The sequence below is a fragment of the Capra hircus genome, chromosome 23 (assembly GCF_001704415.2).
Source record: "Capra hircus breed San Clemente chromosome 23, ASM170441v1, whole genome shotgun sequence".
NCBI classification, from domain to species: domain Eukaryota; kingdom Metazoa; phylum Chordata; class Mammalia; order Artiodactyla; family Bovidae; genus Capra; species Capra hircus.
In genome coordinates this window covers 19,696,606-19,721,345 of record NC_030830.1, presented here as the reverse complement: position 1 = coordinate 19,721,345, position 24,740 = coordinate 19,696,606, and the positions used below count along the sequence as shown (strand labels likewise).

Here is a 24,740-nt window from a genome sequence, read left to right as displayed (position 1 = left end):
AATAGATTAAGATTTTGTCCTGTTCCCTTTTGTGAGATATAATTGCTTCAGTAATTAAAAGTGAAAAATGTACCAAAAGAATTTAATACCCTCTAGTAGAGAACTTAGAAGTTGTGTTTACTCTGTGCTGACTGCCTACTGTGCTCAGCATGGTGGTGAACAGAGCATGCAGAAAATTAAAGAGTAGAAGACAGAACCCCTGACTGCAAGGGATTAACAGTTAGGGAGAAACCACAAAAGATAAATGCAACATGTTAATAGTGACTAGGAAAATGAGACACTGAGATGAGGAGATCTCAGTCCTTTTGAGGTTCTGATGACTTGGGCACATGGACAAAATTTCATATACAATTTCATCGACTTTAGCGACTCACTCAGGACATTTACAGATCTCAAGGGTAAGAAGTTTTGATTTCAAGATCTCTAAAAGAAACGTTCTGATTCTTAAAAGTCGCTTGAATCAGAAATGCCAAAATGTGAGTAACTAATAGAGATCAAAGTAGAACGAAAAAGAATGGGAAAGGAAGACATTCAGCAATTCAACAAATATTCCTCAGGCATCTATTATTTATTGAGTGCTCTTAACCAGGCCGTGGGGGGCAGATTGAGTGGGGAGGTGGAAGAGGAATTAGGCTGGCACTTGCGATGATTCCTGGGCTTTTAGACCTCCAGCAGAATCCACCGGTGCCTCAGCCTCTTCCTCTTGAAACAGAGTTTTCTCTTTGTTCACCTACATCCATTCTTTGAATACCTTGCCTGGCAGAGCACACTGTCTGAAGGAGCTTGAGCCAGGTATGAATGTTCTGGTCGCCCAACTCTAGCGACTTCTTAGACTCTGAAAACACGTCCAGATTTTCCTTGTTAGTTTTCTGAGGCCTGTTTTCCAGGATTGTTAACAGCATGGCTCACAGAGCCAGAAGTAGCAGGAATAGCTATTGCTGTCATTAGGGGGTAAGCTCCCTATATGGATCTTGATTCCCCCCCCCCCCCCGCATCTATAAAAGGGAAAAAAGGAGCTAGATTTTACATTTCCTTTTCGAGTTAGCTAAATTATTGGCTACTGGGAAAGAAGACAGTGGCCCACATTAACGTGAAAAGGCCAGGTGGAGTCTACGAATTCGCTAACTGGGCAATCGCGCAGAGATGCTCTTCTGCTTTTGTTTTAGGACGCGGCGATGAGTGCTGCAGGTCTTAGTGCAGCGACAGATTATCACCGTGACAAGAAAACCCAGAGCAGTCCCCTCATAAGCTCTACTCACACGGTGAAACTCTTCACCGGTAACTGGGTAACTTGGGAGTTAAGTCTCTGTACAATTTACAGAGCACTTGACAGCTCGTGTTCACCTCTCGGATTTACCACGACCACCGAGCTGGTTGCACCACCTGGCATCCTAGAGCGGACCGGAAGTGAGCGAAGCTCCCGGGGCCAGGCTGGAACGAGCTGGGGCCTCAGGCGGGTGTGTGAGACGAGCCACCGCCTCGCCCGGGAGTGTCGCCTGTTGCCCACTTCTCTGGCTTGGCTCGAGACAGTCCGAGCTCCTTTGAGGGGAAGTGGCGGAGGGCAGAGGGCGTCTGCGCGGCAACAATCGGGCCTTCCCCGCCGACTGCTAGCGGTGTGGAAAGAGCCCCTTTACCTCTCCCTCTATCCCGGGCCTGGGCCTCAGAGCGCCGGTTTCTTGTTGGGGATAGTAGACCCAGGCTTTAGGGCCAGACTTTCCTCAGTGTTCTGTCTCGCAAGCAAGCTGACGCTCAATTTGTGCTCCTGAAGCTTTAGTGAATAGTTCTGAACTCACAATTTCCGGTCTTGTCAGAGAATGGCTTCACTTTCAATGGAATTGATCAAGTAACTGCCCTGTTTTCACCTAAACAAAAAAAAATTTAGCTGCGTCTGTAATTTGTCTGTGTCAACAGGATTTTCTTATTAAAAAAAAAAAAAGCTTTCCTGATCAAAGACTGGGTGGGGACCTCAAATAAAATCACACATCTCCTTAGATCCTTGTTGGAGCAAGGCCAAGCTAAGGATGGCAGCAGCCCCTGGGACCATCCCAGCCTTGGCTGGGCACGGTTCAGAGGAACAAGGGGAGATTATCAAAATAAAGGTTAAAGAAGAGGACCCTATTTGGGATCAGGCATCCTTCCTACAGAAGAATTTGTCTTATAGCAGGGAACTCTCTCGTCAACGTTTCCGGCAGTTCTGCTATCAGGAGACTCCCGGACCCAGGGAGGCTCTGAGCCAACTCAGGGAACTTTGCCGTCTGTGGTTGAGCCCAGAGACACACACAAAGGAGCAGATTCTGGAATTGTTGGTGCTGGAACAGCTCCTGACCATCCTGCCTGAGGAGCTCCAGGCTTGGGTACGGGAGCATCATCCTGAGAGTGGCGAGGAGGTGGTGACTGTGCTGGAGGATTTGGAGAGGGAGCTTGATGAACCTAGACAGCAGGTGAGAAATTGGAGGTGCCATCTTTTGTGGAGAATTTGAGTGCTGTGGGTCCAAAGTGGAGTGAGTGGAGTTCACTTCACACTGACTGCTGCAAATTTGAATTCTGGGGATTATCATTTGATCACTGGTATAGATGAATAGATTCATGCTTCTGGGATAACAATTTTTATGTTGGTGGTAGCTGATTCTAATAAGGAAACGGGATACCAAATGGGAAACCTTGGTCCAGTGCTTGTGAATAGAAAGTATATTTTATTTAGTGACTGTGAGATAAAAGTAGCTATCTCTTCTTATGATGCCCACTACTTTGACCATATATGGAAGCAAATCGGTGTAAGAATACAAGGAATACCTTCTAGGAGAAACAAATAGAGAAGTAGCCTCATTTAATGGAAATATCAGGAAATGGTGAATCCTAACATCTGGGTTCTATAATAGGCTCTGTCACTAATTAGCTGTGTAACCTCAGGTACACACCTTCTCTGGACTTTGATGACTTCATCTGTACAATGAAGAGATTAATTGCATCATTTTCTAGATACTTTTCAGTACTTAGAGTTGTTGGTATGTGAGGTCCAACACACTAGAGGTTATTTTTAAGAGCATATATTTGCTTTTTATGACAGTAATTTTAGAATATTATGGGTATTGCCAAACATTCCCATTTCTGTAAGATACTATCCACACATTTATCTGAACTCTTTTTTAATATGAACGTTTTATATATGTATAGAACATTTTAACATTTTATGATCTGTTAACATGTTTTTCTGGAATGCAAAATCTTTCATATGAGTCTGATAAATAGGGAAATAAGTCAATGTAATGCTGAAATTGTGTCGGCTCATGTATGAGTTTTCCATGAAAGTTGATGTTTTGGGCCACCTAAGTAAGAGCAGCTGAATGCAAAGTATAGCCTAGCATGGCAAGTTGTGAAGACATACAGTATGTACATACTGCCCATTCACCTCCACATCCTTCCTCTTGGCCCCAGTCTCTGTTTTAGAAATACTTATGTGCATAGTTCCTCCCATTTTGGTGCAATCTTTACTCAACTTTTTTGTGTTCCAGAAAATGAGCAAGCAAGGGGGAGTTGCAAGTGCCATAGAAGTGTGCTGGTGATAAAATTTTTGCCAGTAAGCATGAAAGAAAAGATTTAACAAATAAAAGCTCAAAATTATAAAATGGTTTGAAAGAAATGAAAAAACATACAACTGAAATAGAAGAGTCAACTTTACAAACAATTAGAGACAATGCTGGGAAAATAAAAGAAAGTTATCTAGCTGGAACAGCTGCAATTGCTACAAAATTTGTTAGAACAAGGCATAAGGAAATGGAAGAAATGGAACATTTGTTTGAATTTTATGCCAAAGAAAGAAGCAATGAGAAGTAGCCTTTCTTAAAATTAAAGAGAAAATTTTAGCAATATGTATGACCTTAAGAAGAAAGTGCAGAAGTGCCTTCATTTAGTGCAAATAGTGGCTGGTTTAGTGGCTTCAAGAACTGCTATGATTGCCACAATATTTAGCTCTCTGGTGAAGCTGTGAGTGCAAAGAAGCTGAAAAGACATTTCCCCCAGTGTTAAGAAATTTGATTGACAAAGAAGTATATAACCTAGATCAGGTTTTTGATTTTGATGGAACTACTCTCTGTTGGAGCAAGTGATCTCAAGGGCCTGTATCTTGAAGGGGGAAACAGAAGGTCCAGTATTTAAGATGGTGATGCTGGGTGCAAATACCAGTAGGAATTTAAATCTAAAGCCTGTGTAATTTATTATTCTGCCAACCTACAAGCTTTAAAAATAAATGAAAAGATTAGCCTGAGTATTATAAGTCTACAAGAAAGGTTGGATGGCAGGGCAGATATTTACTTATCTTCTAGGTAATGTTTTGTAGATGATTTTAAAAAATATTTCAAGAGGAACAAACAACTTTTCTTTCAAAATTCTTGTAATTCTCAGTAATACACTAAGCCATCCTCCAACAGTTGATGAACTTTCTTCAACTATTAAAGTTCTCTTTTACCTCCTAATATAACTACTTTTCTTCAGCCCTCTAATCAGGTTGTGATCGCAATCATTAAAGATTATTATTTAAGGATAACATTCAAGGTGTTTTTTGCATCTACATCAGGTGATGATGCACACACAGTTTTTGAATTCTGGAATTGATAAAGCATTAAACTTGCAATTGCTATTATTATAGAGGCTTGAGATGATGTCACAAAAGCCTACTTGCCTGGGGTATGGTATGATTCTCCCTGATTGGGACTTCCCTGGTGGTCCATTGGTTGAGAAACCACCTTCCAGTGAAGGGGACATTGGTTTGATCCCTAGTCAAGGAACTAGGATCTCACATGCACGGGGCAGCAAAGTCTGCGGGCCTCAACTAGAGAACGCGCTTTCAGCAAACTGCAGAGCCCATGTGCCCTGGAGCTGGCATGCCACAACTAGAGAGAAGCCATCATGCTGCAACAGAGAGAGAGTGCCACGATTAAGACTTGACACGGCCCAAAAAAAAAGATTTTTCTCCCTGATTTAATTTATGATTCTAAAGGCTTCGAACCTTCAGAAGAGCTCCGCTAAATCAAAGCAACTTACGTTACTTCTGCAGAGGAGGTTGGATTTTAAAAAGCTGAGTGGAGATATTGAGGAACTGCTGCAGTCTCATTCAGAAGCTCTCTGTATACAAGAGCTCCAACAGTTAGCTGCTGAGGCTCAAATGGAAGTCTGTAAGACGATGATACAGTTAGACAATCTACCCCACAAGAGCTTTCTACTCAGTTATCTTCTGCTCTAAGTATGATAGAGCAGTAGTTGCAGTAGATAGACGATAACTTGACTACAGTGTAGAATGCAGCAGGATTTCACTTCATGGCATAAAGTCCTATTTGGAACCATGAAATAGCTTCTTTATGAAAGAAGGAAAATATTTAAGCAGGAAAAACTAAATAACTTTTTATAAGCCAGTGTCAGAAAATAAAAAGATGATGAGCCAGAACTGTCATTATATATTTTGTAGTTTCACTACATTTCTTGGAAAGTGTGCAAATGCTTGTCCATCTGAACTTCTGTTGATGATATCCCTTGACCCTTGCCTCACCCTTTCCTTATACCTCTAACAAGATACCATTACTTTTCTAAGGTAAAAATCCTTAGAATACTTAATATTTTTAAAATATTTAATATTTTTTATCTAATATGTCTTTTTGTCTAAACTTGTAATTTTGCTGGAATTTCTGTAGTTTTATTAATGTCTCCTGACAAAGCTATGTAGAATTTAAATAATCTACCCTACAACTTTATTTTCTCCATAAATCCTGTTAGTTTTTGTATACTTTTACAGAAAGCATGTTTCATGGGTTCATATATTATTGCATAGATTCCTATTCAGGCAGTCTCTTTCTTCTAGCCATCACACCTTTTCTGTTTCAAATAAACAGTATTATTGTCCCCCCCGCCCCCCAACCTTAACATGTACCTGTTACTTTAAAATTTTCCTCTTCTGGTAGGACTTTGTCTTTGGTCAATACTGGGTAATGTTTAGGGTTATGCTCTGATTATATTGGAAAGTTTTTCACAAGACTCAGGGTTAAATGTCAAATTTGCATAATTGCATAAAAGTTTTTCTATTTTTGTTTTGTTTTGTTTCTGTGTGATTTCTGAAGGAAGGGGAAAATGCCGTTATTGCAAATGCTTTTAACTGCCAGCCCAGTATCTATTGTACACCCCTTCTTTCTTCCATAAAAAATACTTCATGTTGGCTACACTAAGTTGCTCCAGTCGTGTCCAACTCTTTGTGATTCTAGGGAGTGTAGCTCATCAGGCTCTTCTGTCCTTTGGATTCTCCAGGCAAGAATACTGAAGTGGATTGCCATTCTCTTCTCCAGGGCATCTTCCGGATCCAGGGATCAAACCTGCAGGAAATTCTTTACCATTGAGCCACCCACTGAGGAGCCTAAAAATCTATGCCCAAAGGGAAAGACTACCCATCCAGTATTGTAACCTGGAAAATTCAGGACTCTATACAGTGCATGGGGTTGTAAAGAGTTGGACAGGATTGAAGGACTTTCACTTAAGCTACTGACTGAGCTTCCCAAAACATTCTAGAGCAACGCCTGAACAGGGACTTGAACCCTGGACCCTCAGATTAAAAGTCTGATGCTCTACCGACTGAGCTATCCAGGCTCTCTTAGAAAAGCTAGAGGCTCAGACATAGTCTTCATGTTCATGCGTCTAATTCTTTATAACCCCATGGACTGTAGCCAGCCAGGCTCCTCTGTCCATGGGATTCTCCAGGCTCCAAGCAAAAATACTGGAGTGGGTTGCCATTTCCCATTCCAGGTGATCTTCCCCGTGTTTCCTGCCTGCATTGGCAGAGGGTTTCTTCACCACTGAGCCACTGGGGAAGCTAACTACTTAACTGTTGGCTATGTACCTAATTAAATGCTTCTCAGCTTTCCTTGTACTAGAGTTGGCCATGCAATATGGTTCTGGCCAAAGAGAAATAAGCATGTTTTCTAGGAGTTTCTGGGGAAGCTTATATTTTCCTTATAAAATGGCACAGATGTGTTTAGTTCTGCCTTTTCCCACTTCCTGTCTTGAACACGAATGTGATGTCTGGAGCTATGGTAGCTATCTTGTGACCATGACGTAATGACAAATGTTAGGATGACCACCAACATGTTATGAAGGAAGACAGCTCTGGTCCCTGACAACTGTTAGGTATGTGAATCAGTGCCAGCAATTGCCCTCCTCTAGATTTCTTAGCATATGACAAAAATAAACCCCAATTTGTTTAAGCCATTGTAAGTTGGGTGTTATAATTAATTGAGAAATGCATGAATTTCTAATGAATACAGCCATATTTACTCCACTGTTTTATGACCAAATTTCTTATTAGAAATTTAAAAAAGAAAATCTAGGAATTATATGCTGCTGCTGCTGCTAAGTCGCTTCAGTCGTGTCCGATTCTGTGCGACCTCATAGACGGCACCCATAAGACTCCGCCATCCCTGGGATTCTCCAGGCAAGAACACTGGAGTGGGTTGCCATTTCCTTCTCCAATGGATGAAAGTGAAAAGTGAAAGTGAAGTTGCTCAGTCGTGTCCGACTCTTAGCGACCCCATGGCCTGCAGCCTACCAGGCTCCTCCGTCCATGGGATTTTCCAGGCAAGAGTACTGGAGGGGGGTGCCATTGCCTTCTCCAAAATTATTCCTGAGTAAACTATAAATAGAAAATAACTACAGTGTACAACACTTTGTAATGACTTAAAAGGGCTATTTACATTTAGAGTATGTATTTTAAATATTATCAAAACAGAACTTAATATATCAACTTTATTAATTATATGTACATAATTTATACAAAAATGTTAAGGATTTTTCCCCCATGATTATAAGGACACCTCTGATCAACTTTTTTATAATTAGCTGACACACATTCATATACTACTAATTAATTTTATTAGCCTGAAAAACTAAGTGAAATATGACCCCAAATAATCACCATCGACTTAGAAAAACAATTAAAATACTATCTGCTGTGTAGTCAACTATTTATTGAGCACGTCCTATTTTTCAGCACCAAAACACATTTATTACCTTACAGAAATCAAGAAAACCTTCGTCTCTTTCTTAGTTGCCTCCCTAAGGTTATTACCATGTGCGCGTGCTCAGTCGCGTCCAGCTGTTTGCATCTCCATGGGCTGTAGCGTATCAGGCTACTCTGTCCAAGGAATTTTTTAGGCAAGAATACTGGAGTGGGTTGTCATTTCCTACTTCAGGGGATCTTTCCAACCCAGGGATCAACCTGCACCTCCTGCATTGGCAGGCAGATTCTTTATCGTTGCGCCACCTGGAAAGCCATGGTCATCACCACCTATCTATAATTTCTTTTAATGAAATACATGTAAGTGGGAAGGTATAAGTATTAATCTATTATTCTGGAATTTTAAAATGACACATGCACACATTTAAAGATTGTACATTTTAAATAGATACAAGCTGTTAATTCCTAAAAAGTATTTAAAAAATTAACCTTATTGAAATTTTTGGTTTATAAAAATAACTTTAATTGCAGGGTGTCAAGTTTAAATAACTGTGTATTATGATGGTCAGCTACATATGAGATTCATATTCTTTCAAGTTTAAAGTACCTCTCCTAAGAATTAGGCCAATGGTTATATAGTGAAAGACAAATGACTGTCATAACCAGTTTGAGGTAATTTCACCTTTGTAATTTATTTTTGCCATCCAAAGGCACCCTTTACACTTCTGCGGTAAATGCTGAATGTAATTCCTCCCATTCCTTCTAAGACCAGGCCCACCTGCCTTGGACTGGTCTCTCAAATGGAAATGCAGAGGATTCAAGAGGCTAGATGTGTGTGGGTATATGGTTGTGGAGGAGGAGGAATCAGTGATAAATGCATCACAATAAGCCATATTTATAGTTTGTTTCATGTCTTAAGTTGTTCTGGTTGTGCTTATACCAACTTTACAGAATTGATAAAATTGTTTAATTATAAATAGGTTTCCCTGTCTCCCAGATGACTTATATCTTTCCCTCCAGGACCTCCTTTACCTCAGTTATGGAAAGATTTAGGCAAACTGAGATGCATGCTATTATACTATATAAAGAAATCTATATAAGATCTTTTATTCTTAAGACCAGAGAAGGGGAAAACTTACCAAAGGGAAATGGCTCAACCATTTATGAATTTTTGTCTTAAAAGAAAATTGATTTCTTATATACTCTGTTCTGTCTAAGAAGAGGAAGTAAGTTTATAACATGGTGTCCAGCTTGGGGAAAAGGAACATGACACATAAATTCCTTAAATCCCACCATAATGTTATAATACATCTTGGCTTTCATTCAGATATCAGTGACGGTTTCCTTTGGGAATTTTCTGGTTTATGTGCAGTTTGGGCTCAGTATTCATGGACCCAAATTTTCAAGCCATCCCACAGAATACTGACATCCGCTGACACCTTTTACTAGACTTTATTTGAGCATCTTGTTCTGCTTGGTGAAATGAATTATTAGAGTTCATAATTCTGACAGTATTTTGCCCTCGGAACTCTGAATCCAGGAATCCAAGTTCAAATTTTGGTGGGACCTGAGGCAAGTCTGTTTTGGGCTTCCCAGATGGCACAGTGATAAAGAACCCATCTGCCAATGCGGGAGATGCGAGAGATGTGGATTCAGTCCCTGGATTGGGAAGATCCCCTGCAGGAAGAAATGGCAACCCACTCCAGTATTCTTGCCTGGAGAATCCCACAGACAGAGGAGCCTGGCTGGCTATAGTCCATTGGGTCGCAAAGAGTCAGACATGACTAAAGTGACTTAGCACAAATGCACACAGTGACCAGAAAAATGCAAATTAAAATGAACTTGGTAACCACTGTTGATGTGACCAAATTTGAGTAAGGATGTTGAGCTAGTAGAATGCCTGTGTACTACTGATAGGAATAAGTTGTTATGACCGTTTTGGAAATGTCAACTGAGTGTAACCATACTCCACGGTCCAGCAAACCTACTACAAGGTATATATCTTACAGAAACACATTCAAAGACATGCAAAATAATATGTATAGCAGCATTATTATAATTGCCAAGAACTCTAAACAACACAGATGTCCATTAAAAGTTGTCATGGATGAATATATCATGGTGTATTTGTATAACTGAATACTATACAATAATGAAAATGAATGAGCAAGTGCTACATTCAACAATGTGGATGAATTTCACAAATATAATGCTGAACAAAAGAACCCAGGCAAAAGTAAGTATATTATATGATTCTGTTTCTGTAAAGTCCAAAAAGGAAAATGAATCTTTGATGATAGATGTCAGAGTAGTAGATACATTGAGTGAAGAGGGTCAGACACAAGTAGCTTTCTGAGACGCTGTTAAAGTTCTATTTTTTTAAATGAGTAGTTCACTTTGTGATGTCAGTGAGTTCTACATTTATGAGTTATACACCTTTTTCTAAGTTTATATTACTTACCGTAAAAATCATATTCAGAAAAATATTTATTTCTCATTTGATGTCTCCTGCACAATAGGCTAGGGTGCTTGATTATATGCACATTTTAAGATTCTACATGTCATGTGAATGAGAAATTATTTTTGTAAAACCAAGGCCCAGTGAGGGAATTTTTAAAAATTAACCAAGTTAAGAATATTTGGCAAGGCAGACTATTGAAATGTTCTATTTGAGTGCAATATGGCTTCTACAGGGCTATTTGCAAGAGAGTGGTTTTGGCAGGGATGTGAAATGGCCAAGCTACTTCCATTGTAAGTGGCACACTTAAAGAATTGGAGTCAGGAGCCATACTCAAAGCCTCCAATTGTAGAATCATTTGTGTTCTTTTCATTTTAAGGTATATTGCTGCTGCTGCTAAGTCGCTTCGGTTGTGTCTGACTCTGTGCTACCCCATAGACGGTAGCCTACCAGGCTCGCTCACCCTTGGGATTCTCCAGGCAAGAACACTGGAGTGGGTTGCCATTTCCTTCTCCAGTGCATGAAAGGGAAAAGTGAAAGTGAAGTTGCTCAGTCGTGTCCAACCCTTATGCAGCCTACCAGGCTCCTCCATCCATGGGATTTTCCAGGCAAGAGTACTGGAGTGGGTTGCCATTGCCTTCTCCATTAAGGTATATTAAATAACTATAAATCAGAATTCTGGTTCTTAGGAGGTAACAGCTCCTCCTCTCCTTTTAACTTTCATTCTTACTCAGTTTTAGAGTTAACCATGGAGATGTGATTAGTCCCAGAGGCTGCTATTCTCTTAAGACGGCCTTGGGAAGTTATTGGCTGTTGAATACTTATTTTCATTAATGTACCTATTTTCATTAGAATAGAATAGAATCTACCTAACACATCTCCTCCCAGTTTACTTGTTGCTTACATGACTAACAAAGATCCATGTGTAGAAGTGAGTAAAAGATCTACAAGTCAATGAAAACTCTCCTAAACTAAAATAGTACCACACATTGTAACACAAGTTTTATTACTTTGTTTTTTTTCTTTTGGTGAATGGCACTGAAGCTTTAGACTTCATCTGGTAAATTTATACACAAAGACATTATTTAAAGAAAAAGCTATAGTAAGCTGATAACAAAAATAACAACGTTAAAATTATTGAAAGGCCAGACAGAAACAATCTAGATTACTGATAACAAACTGTGCCAAACAGTTGGCTGTTAACCACCTTCCTGGATTATTACAAGATTTTCTTATTGTCCACTATCATTTCTAGACTTAGCAGAATCAGATATTAGACTGTAACACAGTCCAGATAGACATACCTATTGAATGTTATGACAACTGATTCACAGAATTATATTTTACAAAGATTTAATATATCAACTTATATAGAGGCTGAAGGAGGAATAACACTCAGTTCAGTTCAGTTGCTCAGTCGTGTCCGACTCTTTGAGACCCCATGAATCACAGCACGCCAGGCCTCCCTGTCCATCACCAACTCCTGGAGTTCACTCAAATTCATGTGCATCGAATCAGTGATGCCATCCAGCCATCTCATCCTCTGTTGTCCCCTTCTCCTCCTGCCCCCAATCCCTCCTAGCATCAGGGTCTTTTCCAATGAGTCAACTCTTCGCATGAGGTGGCCAGAGTATTGGAGTTTCAGCTTCAGCATCAGTCCTTCCAATGAACACCTAGGATTGATCTTTAGGATGGACTGGTTGGATCTCCTTGCAGTCCAAAGGACTCTCAAGAGTCTTCTTCAACACCACAGTTCAAAAGCATCAAATCTTCAGCGCTCAGCTTTCTTCACAGTCCAACTCTCACATCCATACATGACCACTGGAAAAACCATAGCCTTGACTGAATAGACCTTTGTTGGCAAAGTAATGTCTCTGCTTTTGAATATGCTGTCTAGGTCGGTCATAAGTTTCCTTCCAAGGAGTAAGGGTCTTTTAATTTCATGGCTGCAGTCACCATCTGCAGTGATTTTGAAGCACAAAAAAATAAAGTCTGACATTGTTTCCACTATTTCCCCATCTATTTCCCATGAAGAGCCTTAAATATGTTCTTACTTCTGGTTTCCAAAGAATATGGTAAGCAAATGTGTCACAAACAGTGCCATATAGATAACTTGGAGGTAGACATGTTTATATGTGTGTGTTTGTGTGTGTGTGTTTATCTACCTAGTGTCTTGGTTCCTAATTCCTCAACCAGGAGTCACACTCAGGCCATTACAGTGAAAGTGCTGAGTCCTAACCACTGGACCACCAAGGGATTCCCAAACATGCTTCTATATTAAAGACAGTGTTTATTTAAAGTCATTGACAATAACTTTCACTCTCCTCTTTCACTCTCATCAAGAGGCTTTTTAATTCCACTTTGCTTTCTGCCATTAGAGTAGTATCATCTGGATATCTGAAGTTGTTAATATTTCTCCTGGCAATCTTGATTCCAGCTTGTGATTCATCAAGTCCAGGATTTCCATGATGTACTCTGCACATAAGTTAAATAAGCAAGGTGAAAGTATACTGCCTTGACTTACTTCTTTCCCAGTTTTGAACCAGTCTGTTGTTCCATGTCTGGTTCTAACTGTTGCTTCTTGACCTGCATCCCTATACACAGTTCTTCCAGATCTGCTCCTGCATGTGCAGATTCAACCAACCAAGGATTGTGTAGTACTGTAGTGTTTGCTGTTGGAAAAAAAAAAATTCCTTTGTAGATAGACCCCCTAAGGGTCAAGCCAATATTGTCCAAGAATCAACTGTATATTTTGGAGAAAATAGGGTGAGTTTAATTATGACACGAGTACTAGATGATTGGTGTAAGGCTAAAATAATATTTTCTTTTCACCCAACACAGTTACCCACTTTGATTGGCTTTTTTCCCTGTATCCATACATAACACAGTGGGCTAATGTTTTCCACATTTGGTCTAAAACAACTGTCCGATTTCTTCCTGGGTTAAATAGTTCATTAGTCATTATTAGATAATTTCACCCCAAATATTTACTTTAAATTGCTCCTACTGAAACTCATTTACAATTTTCTCCCAGTTATCACAGTTTAGGGAATATTCCTTTAATGTGCTTCCATTGTTAGTCCCCAAAACAAAAACCATAGGTTTGCATATCAACTCCTGTCCAATTTCTGTTGTATGGCTCTGACCTTATTTGTTCTAGTATTTTTTATTTCTCTTTTTACTCTATCTAGCACTCCTCTTAAGAATTCAGTGAAGACTTTTTCTTCTTACATCCTTTCCATTTCAGTAGAAAAATGTTTTAAGGTTTCGCTGTGGTTTATGCAGTGATAGTATTAACATTATATTAATTTCCAAATGTACCTATTTATCCCCAGGTCCCACAGGGCACATATGAGCAAGAAGTTCCTGTGGAAGAAAAGACTCTCCTAGATACTGCAAAGGAGTCCTTAGGTACCCATCTCCAGTCTATAGAAGACAGAATGGAATGTGAATCTCCAGAGTCACACCTCCTTCAAGATAATGGTGAGGATAATTTAGTCTTTGGAAAGAGTATGAGATTTGGGAGAGGGAAGGGCCCATTCATTGAAAGATTATCAAACTTTATTCCATTGACGCTTCTACTGAATATAGCTGAAGGAAAGGTCAACCAGTGTAGAGTAATGCTATTAATGAACTTGACTTAAGCAATCAAACAATAATGTAAAAAATAATTGAACACAGTATTTTTCATGGATAACTTGCAATGGAATTAAGTACCTGTGGATAGATAAATCAGAGATGCCTCTGTATATAAATGTGGATCACTTGTCAGTATAGCCATGAGTCCCATTTCTATAGCCTCTGCTCCCCAATTCTTGTTACATATGGCTATTTAAGATTGGAAATATTACTTAGAAATCCGACTGAAGAAAATGGAATTTCTGAAGTTCATGTCCACTAGAGATCTAAGGACTATTAACAGTGTAATGTGTGGTAGAGGCAGTGGTGCAGGCTGGCTTGGTTCTGGAGCACCTGTTTTTTCCAAAAGGCCTAAGTACAATTAATATCACTTTTTCTTTTCTTACATCCCTAGCAATTCCATATTTTCTGCTTATCATAGACCTACTAATATTGATTGTACTTATTTCTGAAGCTCATATTCTCTTGGTTCTCATTTACATTGCCTTATATTACTTTCTTCTCCTGGGTTTATCCTTGTTTACCTTCCTTTATGTTCATGGCTCCATAGCATGATACAAAATGTATCAGTGTGGAAATAAATACTATCTATATAATGGTCTTTTCAGTCACATTTTGAAATAGCACTTTTCAGGAGTGTTGTCACTTCATTATAAAGCTAATTAACAAATTTTTATCCAACACTTTTTTTTTTTGGCTGCACCCCAAGGCTTGAGTGCAGAATCTTAGTTGCCTGACCAGAGATTGAACCCAGGCCTCAGCAGTGAAAGCAGCAAGTCTGAATCACTGGACCACCAAGGAACTCCCTATCCAACACTTTTCTTTGTAATAAAATGTTAGATAGTGGAAGAAATACTAGAAGGAAAAGTGATCCCTGCTTCTTTAGAAACTTATAGTCTTGTCAGTTGTACATATGAAACAGTGAGTGCTAGTTTATGTTATTGATAAATTATATCTTCAAGAAAGGAGAACTCACTGTAAGCTTAAATGATCAAGGTCTTGTTGGAACAATTGAGAGTTATATGAGGCCAAAACACACAGTTTTGAAGCTTTGGAAATTATGAACATTTGAGAATTATTTCAATTTACCAGTTCAATATTTGGTATGCTAATTATCAAACAACTTGAGAAAAAGCATTTTTTCCAAGCATCTATAGGACTTTCAATGTTATATGCTAATTCCAAATTATTCTTTTTTATTTTTTCAAAATAGTTTCCTTAAGACTAGCCAAATTTGATTTATTTAAATGTTTTTATTATTATGAATAGTCTAAACATTTATTTTAATATGTTATATTAAGCCAGAGATTTTTCACTACTTCAGGTTCATCTGCTGCTCTTTCTTTATCAAAATCAGTAGTAAGGGTATTTATATTGGGCTTATAGCTTTACAAGCACCAAAAGGGAGCTGATGTAAATATATGATTTTTAAACTTAAGCCCCAGATGTTGCTATACCAGCTAACATGACTGAATAAAACAAAATGTGGTATAGCCTGAGACTTAAAAAAAAGACAAAAACACCTATTAGGACTTCCTTGATGGTTCAGTAGTTAAGCATGCATTCCCTGGTGGTCCAGTCCCCTTGCAGTGGAGGTCAGGGAACTAAGATCCACGTGGGAACTAAGATCCCTTATGCCATGGAGGAACTGCTGAACCTGTGGGCTCCAGAGCCTTGTGACATAGCTAGAGGTTTGGGGTGCTGCAACAAAAGATCCCACCTGCACTCTGTAACTAAGACCTGGATGCAGCCAAAATAAGTAATTAATTAATTAAGAAACTATCATTCTATATAAAAAAACTATTACTGTATTTCTGAGACTTCTCTAGCCAAAAACCAGTTTTTATATAATTAATAAATAAATGAAAAAATAATAACATCAATTTGTTTTCTGTTTTACATAAAACAGTGCTTTACTTTAAGGTTAACCCTGAATACTGCTCTGGAAAGTCATAACCTGGCTTTCTACTCTTTATCAGAACTTTTTGTTCCTGGCTACCTCTCTTTATTCCTCCAAAGGTAGACTTCTTAATCAAAGTTGTGCTGCCCCTCTTGTGTGTTCATATCTACTTCTACTCCAAGCTCTCGTGGTTATTTGGGCAATGTGGTATTTAGATTATATTCCCAAATATTCTAATTGGTTTTTCATTTATATTTTAGGGTCATTCTTGTGGCTTTCCATGATGTCTCAAAGCATGGGTGATGATAACTTTAGTAGTTTAGATACTAATGAAGCAGAAATCGAACCAGAAAACATGAGAGAAAAGTTCTTCAGAAGCTTAGCAGTGTTACTGGAAAACAAGAGTAATAACACCAAGATATTTTCTAAAGCAAAGTACTGTCAATTAATCAGGGAAGTGAAAGAAGCTAAGGCTAAAGAAAAAAAAGAATCAATTGACTACCGGCGCTTGGCTAGATTTGATGTGATCATTGTACAAGGTCATGAGAAGCTAATTGAAGCTATAAATGGGAAAACAGATAAAATACGGTTTTATTTACATAGTGAGGACTTATTTGACATATTGCATGATACACATCTCAGTATTGGACATGGTGGACGTACCCGCATGGAAAAAGAGTTACAAGCAAAATATAAAAACATCACAAAAGAAGTTATAATGCTATACTTGACACTCTGCAAACCATGCCAACAGAAAAATTCAAAACTCAAGAAAGTTCTAACATCAAAGTCAATTAAGGAAGTTAACTCAAGATGCCAAGTGGATCTTATAGACATGCAGTTGAATCCTGATGGAGAGTATAAATTTATTATGCATTATCAAGACTTTCGCACAAACTTGAGTTTTTTGCGGTCGTTAAAATCTAAAAGGCCTGAAGAGGTTGCACGTGCTCTTTTAGATGTTTTTACAATTGTTGGAGCGCCCAGTGTTCTACAGTCTGACAGTGGGAGGGAATTTTCAAGCCAGATTGTCAGTGAACTTAGTAATATTTGGCCAGAACTTAAAATTGTTCATGGGAATCCTCAGGCCTGTCAAAGCCTAAGTTCTATAAATCAAGTTAATGAGGATATCCAAAATCAGATTATCTCCTGGATGCAAACTAATAATTCATCACACTGGGCTGAATTTTTGTGGTTTATTCAAATGACCCAAAATCAACCCCATCACAGACGCATGCAACAGACTCTATGTGAGGGTGCATGTAGCTCTGAAGCTAAACTGGGGCTCTCTCATTCTCAGTCAACTGAAGAACTTGTTGCCAGCCTGAACACAGAAAATGAATTGGAACAGGCTGATAAAGAATCAGAAAATACTGTAAGAGCCCAGCATGAAGAAAACATTGAGATTGGAACAGATAGTAGTGATATTGAAGAGATTCTTTCTATTACTCCTAAGGTAGCCCAAAACACTGTTCCTGAAGGCAGACTAAATTTTTTATCATGTGTAAGTTGTGGAAAAGAATGCATAGGTGCTAATAGTTGTGAATCATGTTGGAGAAACATCCATGCAATCTGCGGAGTGCCCTCTCAACGTGAGACTGATGGTTATTGTAACAAAATAACTTGTAGTCTTTGCTACCAGACCACTACAATGAAAAGGAAGCCTGATGAGGTTCCAAGGAGTTTGACTGTTCAACCTTTCAAAATGTTAAAGCCATCGGAGACACCGTTTTCATCAGACAAAGCAGGAGACTGGGTAAGAATTTGAGTGTAGATCAAAGAATTTGTTGTGGATCAAAGCAAGGCAAGAGCCTCTTTCTACTTTACTGTGATCATGATGAGTGAGAAAGTTTTGGCATGGCACACTAAAGTACAATGATGGCCATCTTGGATATATTTTCTCCAAAAAAAGGTCAATTACTTTTAACGTCCTCCCTCCACTCATTTTTCAAGTTGGAAGTTATAACCTTGGATGCTGCTTTGTTTATTGTTCTGAAGTGAGCAGCAGTAATATCTCTTTTTTTCTGATGTCAAGCATTTCTTGGGGGGATGAGAAAGCTAGGATCCAGGGGACAAATTGTATGCCTGGTGGTATGTTTCTACAGATGGATAAATTTGGGAACAGATGAACTTACTGTTACATTGTTTTAGTTGTATGTATGTAAGTTTGGGTGGAGAGGTAAGCTAAGAAAGGGCATCTCAGGTCAAGTGAAGAAATATTTAAGAAGGCAGGGAATGAGAAATTTGGTTGGGAGACATAAGTTTGTGTTGGGAAAGTTTGGTTTTTTGATTAAAATGCAGAGTGTGAAATAAGGCCAAACAGATTTTTCAATCATTAGGTTTTATAAAGTAGAGCTAATATGTGTTCAAGTTAGTGTTTTGAAAGATGAAGGTTACACATGATTTGGGCCAGTAGTATTCAGAGTTTGTTCTTCAGACCAGTGCTGGTCTGCAAACTGTCATACTAGTTCATAATGAGGTAAGTACACATATTGAGAGTACTTGGAAATTACAACAATATGACATTGCTGATACCAAGCACATGATTAATGAACTCATCTTTTCAAATAGAATATTCAGTTTTGATGTTAAACTCTCAAGGTGAATCACATGTGATAGCAGTTGTAAATTAGTCAAGTATAATAGGTTCACATTAAAATGTGTGATATGCTGTTTAACTTGTCAGCTGTAACCCAGAATTGTGTAAAACTGAGAAAATGTAAACATTTACTTATCTTTATAACTTAATTTTAAAATCATTTTATGTTTTTAATCAAGCCTGGTTTTGTAAAACTTTTTAAATTGAAGTATAGTTGATTTATAATATTATGTTAGTTTCAAGTATACAGCACAGTGATTCAGTTTATATATGTATATATACATATATGCATATACATATTGTGCACACACACCCATTCTTTTTTCAGCTCCTTTTCCCTTATAGATCATTACAAAATATTTAGTATATTCCCTATGCTATACAGTAGGACCTTGTTGGTTGTCTATTTTATATATAGTAGTATATATATGTTAATCCCAATCTCCTAATTTATCCCTCCCCCATCTTTCTCCTTTGGTAACTGACCGTAAATTTGTTTCTATGTCTGTGAGTCTCTTTCTGTTTTGGAAATAAGTTCATTTGTATCTTGTTTTTAGATTCCACTTATAAGCAATGTCATTTATTTATCTTTCTTTTTCTGGCTTACTTCACTGAATATGATAATTTCTAGGTCCATCCATGTTGCTGTAGTTGGCATTACTTCATTCTTTTTTATGGCTGAGTAATATTCCATTGTATATATGTACTACATCATCTTTATCCATTCATCTGTTCATGGACCTTTAGGTTGCCTCCATGTCTTGGCTATTGTAAACAGTGCTGCAGTGAACATTGGGGTGTATGTATCATTTTGAATTATAGTTTTCTCTGAATATATGCCCATGAGTGGGATTGCAGGATCATACATTAACTCTATTTTTTGTTTTTTTGAGGCACTTCCATACTGTTCTCCGTAGTGGCTGTACCAATATACATTCCTACCAACAGTGTAGAAGAAGAGTTCCTTTTTCTCCACATCTTTCCAGCTTTTATTACTTGTAGATTTTTTGATGATGCAAGCCTAGTTTTCAATTTTTAGTTTAACATTATTAATAAAGAGGAAAGTAAAATTTGTATTGCTTATTTTTAATTCTAATTTGCAGATGACAAAGCAAGCTTCACTGGACTTTTTTGTGAAGAAAAGACACACCTATTCTGAATATGGCAATAGTAGCAAAAGGAATGGTAACAATGGAAGTCATCTTAAGGGAGTGAAAACCAAAAGAGTTCATACTAGCTTTACTCGGAAGTATGATCCCTCATATATTGAGTTTGGTTTCATAGCCATAATTGATGGTGAAGTGCTGAAACCACAGTGTATTATTTGTGGAGATGTACTGGCTAATGAAGCGATGAAACCATCAAAACTTAAGCGGCATCTGTATTCAAAACATAAAGAAATAAGTTCACAGCCAAAAGAATTCTTTGAAAGAAAGAGTAATGAATTGAAAAGCCAACCAAAGCATGTTTTCAATGTTTCTCACATAAACATTAGTGCTTTGAGGGCTTCTTATAAAGTAGCGCTTCCGGTTGCTAAGTCTAAAACACCATACACAATTGCTGAGACACTAGTGAAGGACTGCATCAAAGAAGTTTGCTTAGAAATGTTGGGTGAATCTGCAGCAAAGAAGGTAGCTCAAGTACCACTTTCCAATGACACCATAGCTCGACGTATTCAGGAATTGGCGAATGATATGGAAGACCAACTCATAGAACAAATAAAACTAGCCAAGTATTTTTCATTGCAACTTGATGAATGCAGAGATATTGCTAACATGATGATTCTTTTAGTATATGTGAGGTTTGAACATGATGATGATATAAAGGAAGAATTCTTTTTTTCAGCCTCTTTACCAACAAACACAACTAGCTCAGAACTGTATGAAGCTCTGAAGAATTATGTTGTCAACAAATGTGGTTTGGAATTTAAGTTTTGTGTAGGAGTGTGTTCTGATGGTGCAGCTTCAATGACAGGAAAACATTCTGAAGTGATTAACCAGATTAAAGAACTTGCACCAGAATGTAAAATAACACATTGCTTCATTCATCGAGAAAGTCTTGCTATGAAAAAAATATCAGCTGAACTGAACAGCGTGCTTACTGACATAGTAAAAATTGTGAATTATATAAAATCTAATGCATTAAATTCAAGATTATTTTCTTTATTGTGTGATAATATGGAAGCTGATCATAAGCAACTGTTGTTGCATGCTGAAATACGGTGGTTATCCTGGGGAAAAGTTCTATCAAGATTGTTTGAAATACGAAATGAACTCTTAGTATTTCTGCAAAGCAAAAAGCCAGTTTGGTCCCAGCTTTTCAAAGATGTGAATTGGATTGCCAAACTTGCTTATTTATCTGATATCTTCAGTATTTTTAATGATCTTAATGTTTGCATGCAAGGAAAGAACGCAACATGTTTTTCAATGGCAGATAAGATTGAAGGACAAAAACAAAAGTTAAAAGCTTGGAAAAAAAGAGTTTCTACAGATTGTTATGACATGTTCCATAATTTAACAACAGTTATCAATGAAGTAGGTAATGATCTTGATATTGCACATCTACGAAAAGTTGTCAGTGAACATCTTACAAATTTGTTAGATTGTTTTGAATTGTACTTTCCTTCAAAAGAAGATCCACGCATAGGAAATTCATGGATACAAAATCCATTTCTTTCATCAAAAGATAATTTAAATTTAACTATAATCCTACAGGATAAGTTGTTGAAGCTGGCTACTGATGAAGGATTGAAAATGAATTTTGAAAATACAGCATCACTTGCTTCATTTTGGATAAAAGTTAAAAATGAATATCCCGAGCTTGCTGAGATTGCTTTAAAATCTCTTCTTCTGTTCCCCTCAACATACCTCTGTGAGACTGGGTTCTCTACCTTAAGTGTTATTAAAACAAAACATAGAAACAGTTTAAATATACATTATCCCTTGAGAGTAGCATTGTCATCAATCCAACCTAGATTAGACAAATTAACGAGCAAGAAGCAAGCTCACTTATCACATTAAAAATTTTAAATACTGATTTATAATGTGTTAATTCAAAGTATACATATAGGCATTATGGAACTATGAAAAGATTTGATTAAACTAGCAATTCTGTATATAAATTGCCTATATGTACACTAAAGTGTACAGTTTTTATACTTCTCTTATTTTCCCTGTCAAATTTGTTATATTTATTAGGATGTAATTTTAAATCTGTTCATTCTAATATTAAAATTTTTGGTCTTGTATATTGTATGTATTTTCATTATATTTTATTAATTTATTAAAATTAAAGAATGACTTCAAGATGGGGAATAATTTCTTTGAAATGGCAGACTTGATCAGTGAAGTGAATTCAAGGGGGAGAATTAGAATTTGAATGCAAGGGTGGGTGTCAGTGAGATGTTAAGTTTGTAAAACCGATATTGGGTGGTTTGGTTGGAAGTTGATGATGTTTGTTTTGTAGGTGCATGTTTAGATGCAGTGTTTAAGTGGGTAAACTGGGGGAAAACCATCAAATGCTTATAAAAATTCAGTGGGAAAAAACCTATGTATCCTTTCACAGAATAAAATGTATCATGGTTATTCAACAGTAGTTTAATACAGTAGTAAAAGTGAGATATTGCGGAGAGAATTCTGGGGGATGATGAAATGTTCTATCTTCTGTTGTGGTGAAATTGAAGTCGCTCAGTTGTGTCCAACTCTGAGACCCCATGGACTGTAGCCTACCAGGCTCCTCTGTCCATGGAATTTTCCAGGCAATAGTACTGGAGTGGATTGCCATCTGTTGTGGTAGTGTTCACTATTAATAGTGTTTACTATTAGCCATATGCAAAGTAGTCAGTCACAGTCTCAGATGAGAGTATATCTGGGTGTACAGCTGCTGTCAAGAACTACCTTGTTCTTACTCTTCTTAACTAACTGCGGTTTCATCTGTCATCTTTTCTCCTACTCCCCATCCCAAATACATAGCAATGATAGCTTATATTGACTGAATTTCTACAATGCCCACATTAGCCCAGCTTATCTTTACAAACTGATACTCATGTTTCCCAAACTAAAAACTTCAGTTCAGTTCAGTTCAGTCACTCAGTCGTGTCCGACTCTTTGCAAACTCCATGAATCGCAGCACCCCAGGCCTCCCTGTCCATCACCAACTCCTAGAGTTCACTCAGACTCACGTCCATCGAGTCTGTGATGCCATCCAGCCATCTCATCCTCTGTCGTCCCCTTCTCCTCCTGCCTCCAATCCCTCCCAGCATCAGAGTCTTTTCCAATGAGTCAATTCTTCGCATGAGGTGGCCAAAGTATTGGAGTTTCAGCTTTAGCATCATTCCTTCCAAAGAAATCCCAGGGTTGATCTCCTTCAGAATGGACTGATTGGATCTCCTTGCAGTCCAAGGGACTCTCAAGAGTCTTCTCCAACACCACAGTTCAAAAGCATCAATTCTTCCGCGCTCAGCCTTCTTCACAGTCCAACTCTCACATCCATACATGACCACAGGAAAAACCATAGCCTTGACTAGACAGACCTTAGTTGGCAAAGTAATGTCTCTGCTTCTGAATATACTATGTAGGTTGGTCATAACTTTCCTTCCAAGGAGGAAGCGTCTTTTAATTTCATGGCTGCAATCACCATCTGCAGTGATTTTGGTGCCAAAAAAAACACAAAGTCTGACACTGTTTCTACTGTTTCCCCATCTATTTCCCATGAAGTGATGGGACCAGATGCCATGATCTTCGTTTTCTGAATGTGGAGCTTTAAGCCAACTTTTTCACTCTCCTCTTTCACTTTCATCAAGAGGCTTTTAAGCTCCTTTTCACTTTCTGCCATAAGGGTGGTGTCATCTGCATATCTGAGGTGACTGATATTTCTCCCGGCAATCTTGATTCCAGCTTGTGTTTCTTCCAGTCCAGCGTTTCTCATGATGTACTCTGCATAGAAGTTAAATAAGCAGGGTGGCAATATACAGCCTTGACATACTCCTTTTCCTATTTGGAACCAGTCTGTTGTTCCATGTCCAGTTCTAACTGTTGCTTCCTGACCTGAATACAGATTTCTCAAGAGGCAGGTCAGGTGGTCTGGTATTCCCATCTCTTGAAAAATTTTCCACAGTTTATTGTGATCCACACAGTCAAAGGCTTTGGCATAGTCAATAAAGCAGAAATAGATGTTTTTCTGGAACTCTCTTGCTTTTTCCATGATCCAGCGGATGTTGGATCATGGAAACTAAAAACTTAAAAGCCACAAAATTGAATATTTTCAACACAGACAAGGAAGAGATGGACAAATAATTTTTTTTTAAAGAAAAAAGTTATGAGTTTCACAAAAGTCTCTATGGGATGGTAGTTGTGAAAAATTATTATTTTCAAAAGTATTTAGTGCCTCTTCCTGGGATATGATTGTACTGCCTCACTCCACAGATACCAGATTTGACTTATTTCACTCTGGATAATGAAATGTGAGCAGAATTGACATGGTACTTTTGGGCACCAAGAAACAGTTCTTGATTTGCCATATTTTTTTTCTTCGTTTGTCAAGAGACCATCCATGTTTCCGGTAGAGTTGGCTCCCTCATCCTGGGCGGAGTCATGGTAGACAAATAGCAGGAGCAGGGTGTGTTACTATAAGCTGCCATGATTCTTGGGGTTGTTTCTTTCTGCAGCTTGCGAAAATGCTATACTGACAATATCGTTTAATTAGCATCAGAGGGCTTCCCTGGTGACTCAGATGGTAATGAATTAGCATCAGAAAATGAGTTCATCTTAACTCCAATTCTTCACTATCTTTGCAAACTTGAACAAATCTTTAAACGTTTTTGCAGTTGAATATAAAATAGGAATGATAATATGCTCAGTATTTGGGGTTGCCTTTGATGTTCAGAGAGGCAAATTTTGGTAAATTCCAAAGTGCTATAGAAATATAATGTATTACAATATTTGTACTCAAATTCAGGACTCGGATGTGGTGTCTGTGGCCTCATTTTAACTTCCATGTCGCTGTGAGGCATAGTAATCATCACATTGTCAAGCCTTTGTTCAGTCTCTGAAATGGGCACAACCTGTATATAAATAAGATTGGAAAAGATCTGGATAGTTTTCAAAGTAACAAAGAAGATTGATTTAAACGTTTTTTCGGATGTTGTACTTCGTCT

General features: G+C 38.0%; 1 protein-coding gene and 1 non-coding gene across 2 annotated transcripts; one reads left to right on the top strand and one right to left on the bottom strand.

The window, feature by feature from the left end:
- Positions 1,974-21,749, top strand: ZBED9 (zinc finger BED-type containing 9). The gene is made up of 4 exons (XM_005696699.3): positions 1,974-2,441; positions 13,784-13,931; positions 16,248-17,743; positions 19,690-21,749. The coding sequence occupies exons 1-4, from the start codon at positions 2,022-2,024 to the stop codon at positions 21,604-21,606; spliced, it is 3,981 nt and encodes a 1,326-aa protein (XP_005696756.2). The 5' UTR covers positions 1,974-2,021; the 3' UTR covers positions 21,607-21,749.
- Positions 6,555-6,627, bottom strand: TRNAK-UUU. Its single transcript has one exon. It is a non-coding gene; the product is annotated as a tRNA-Lys (tRNA).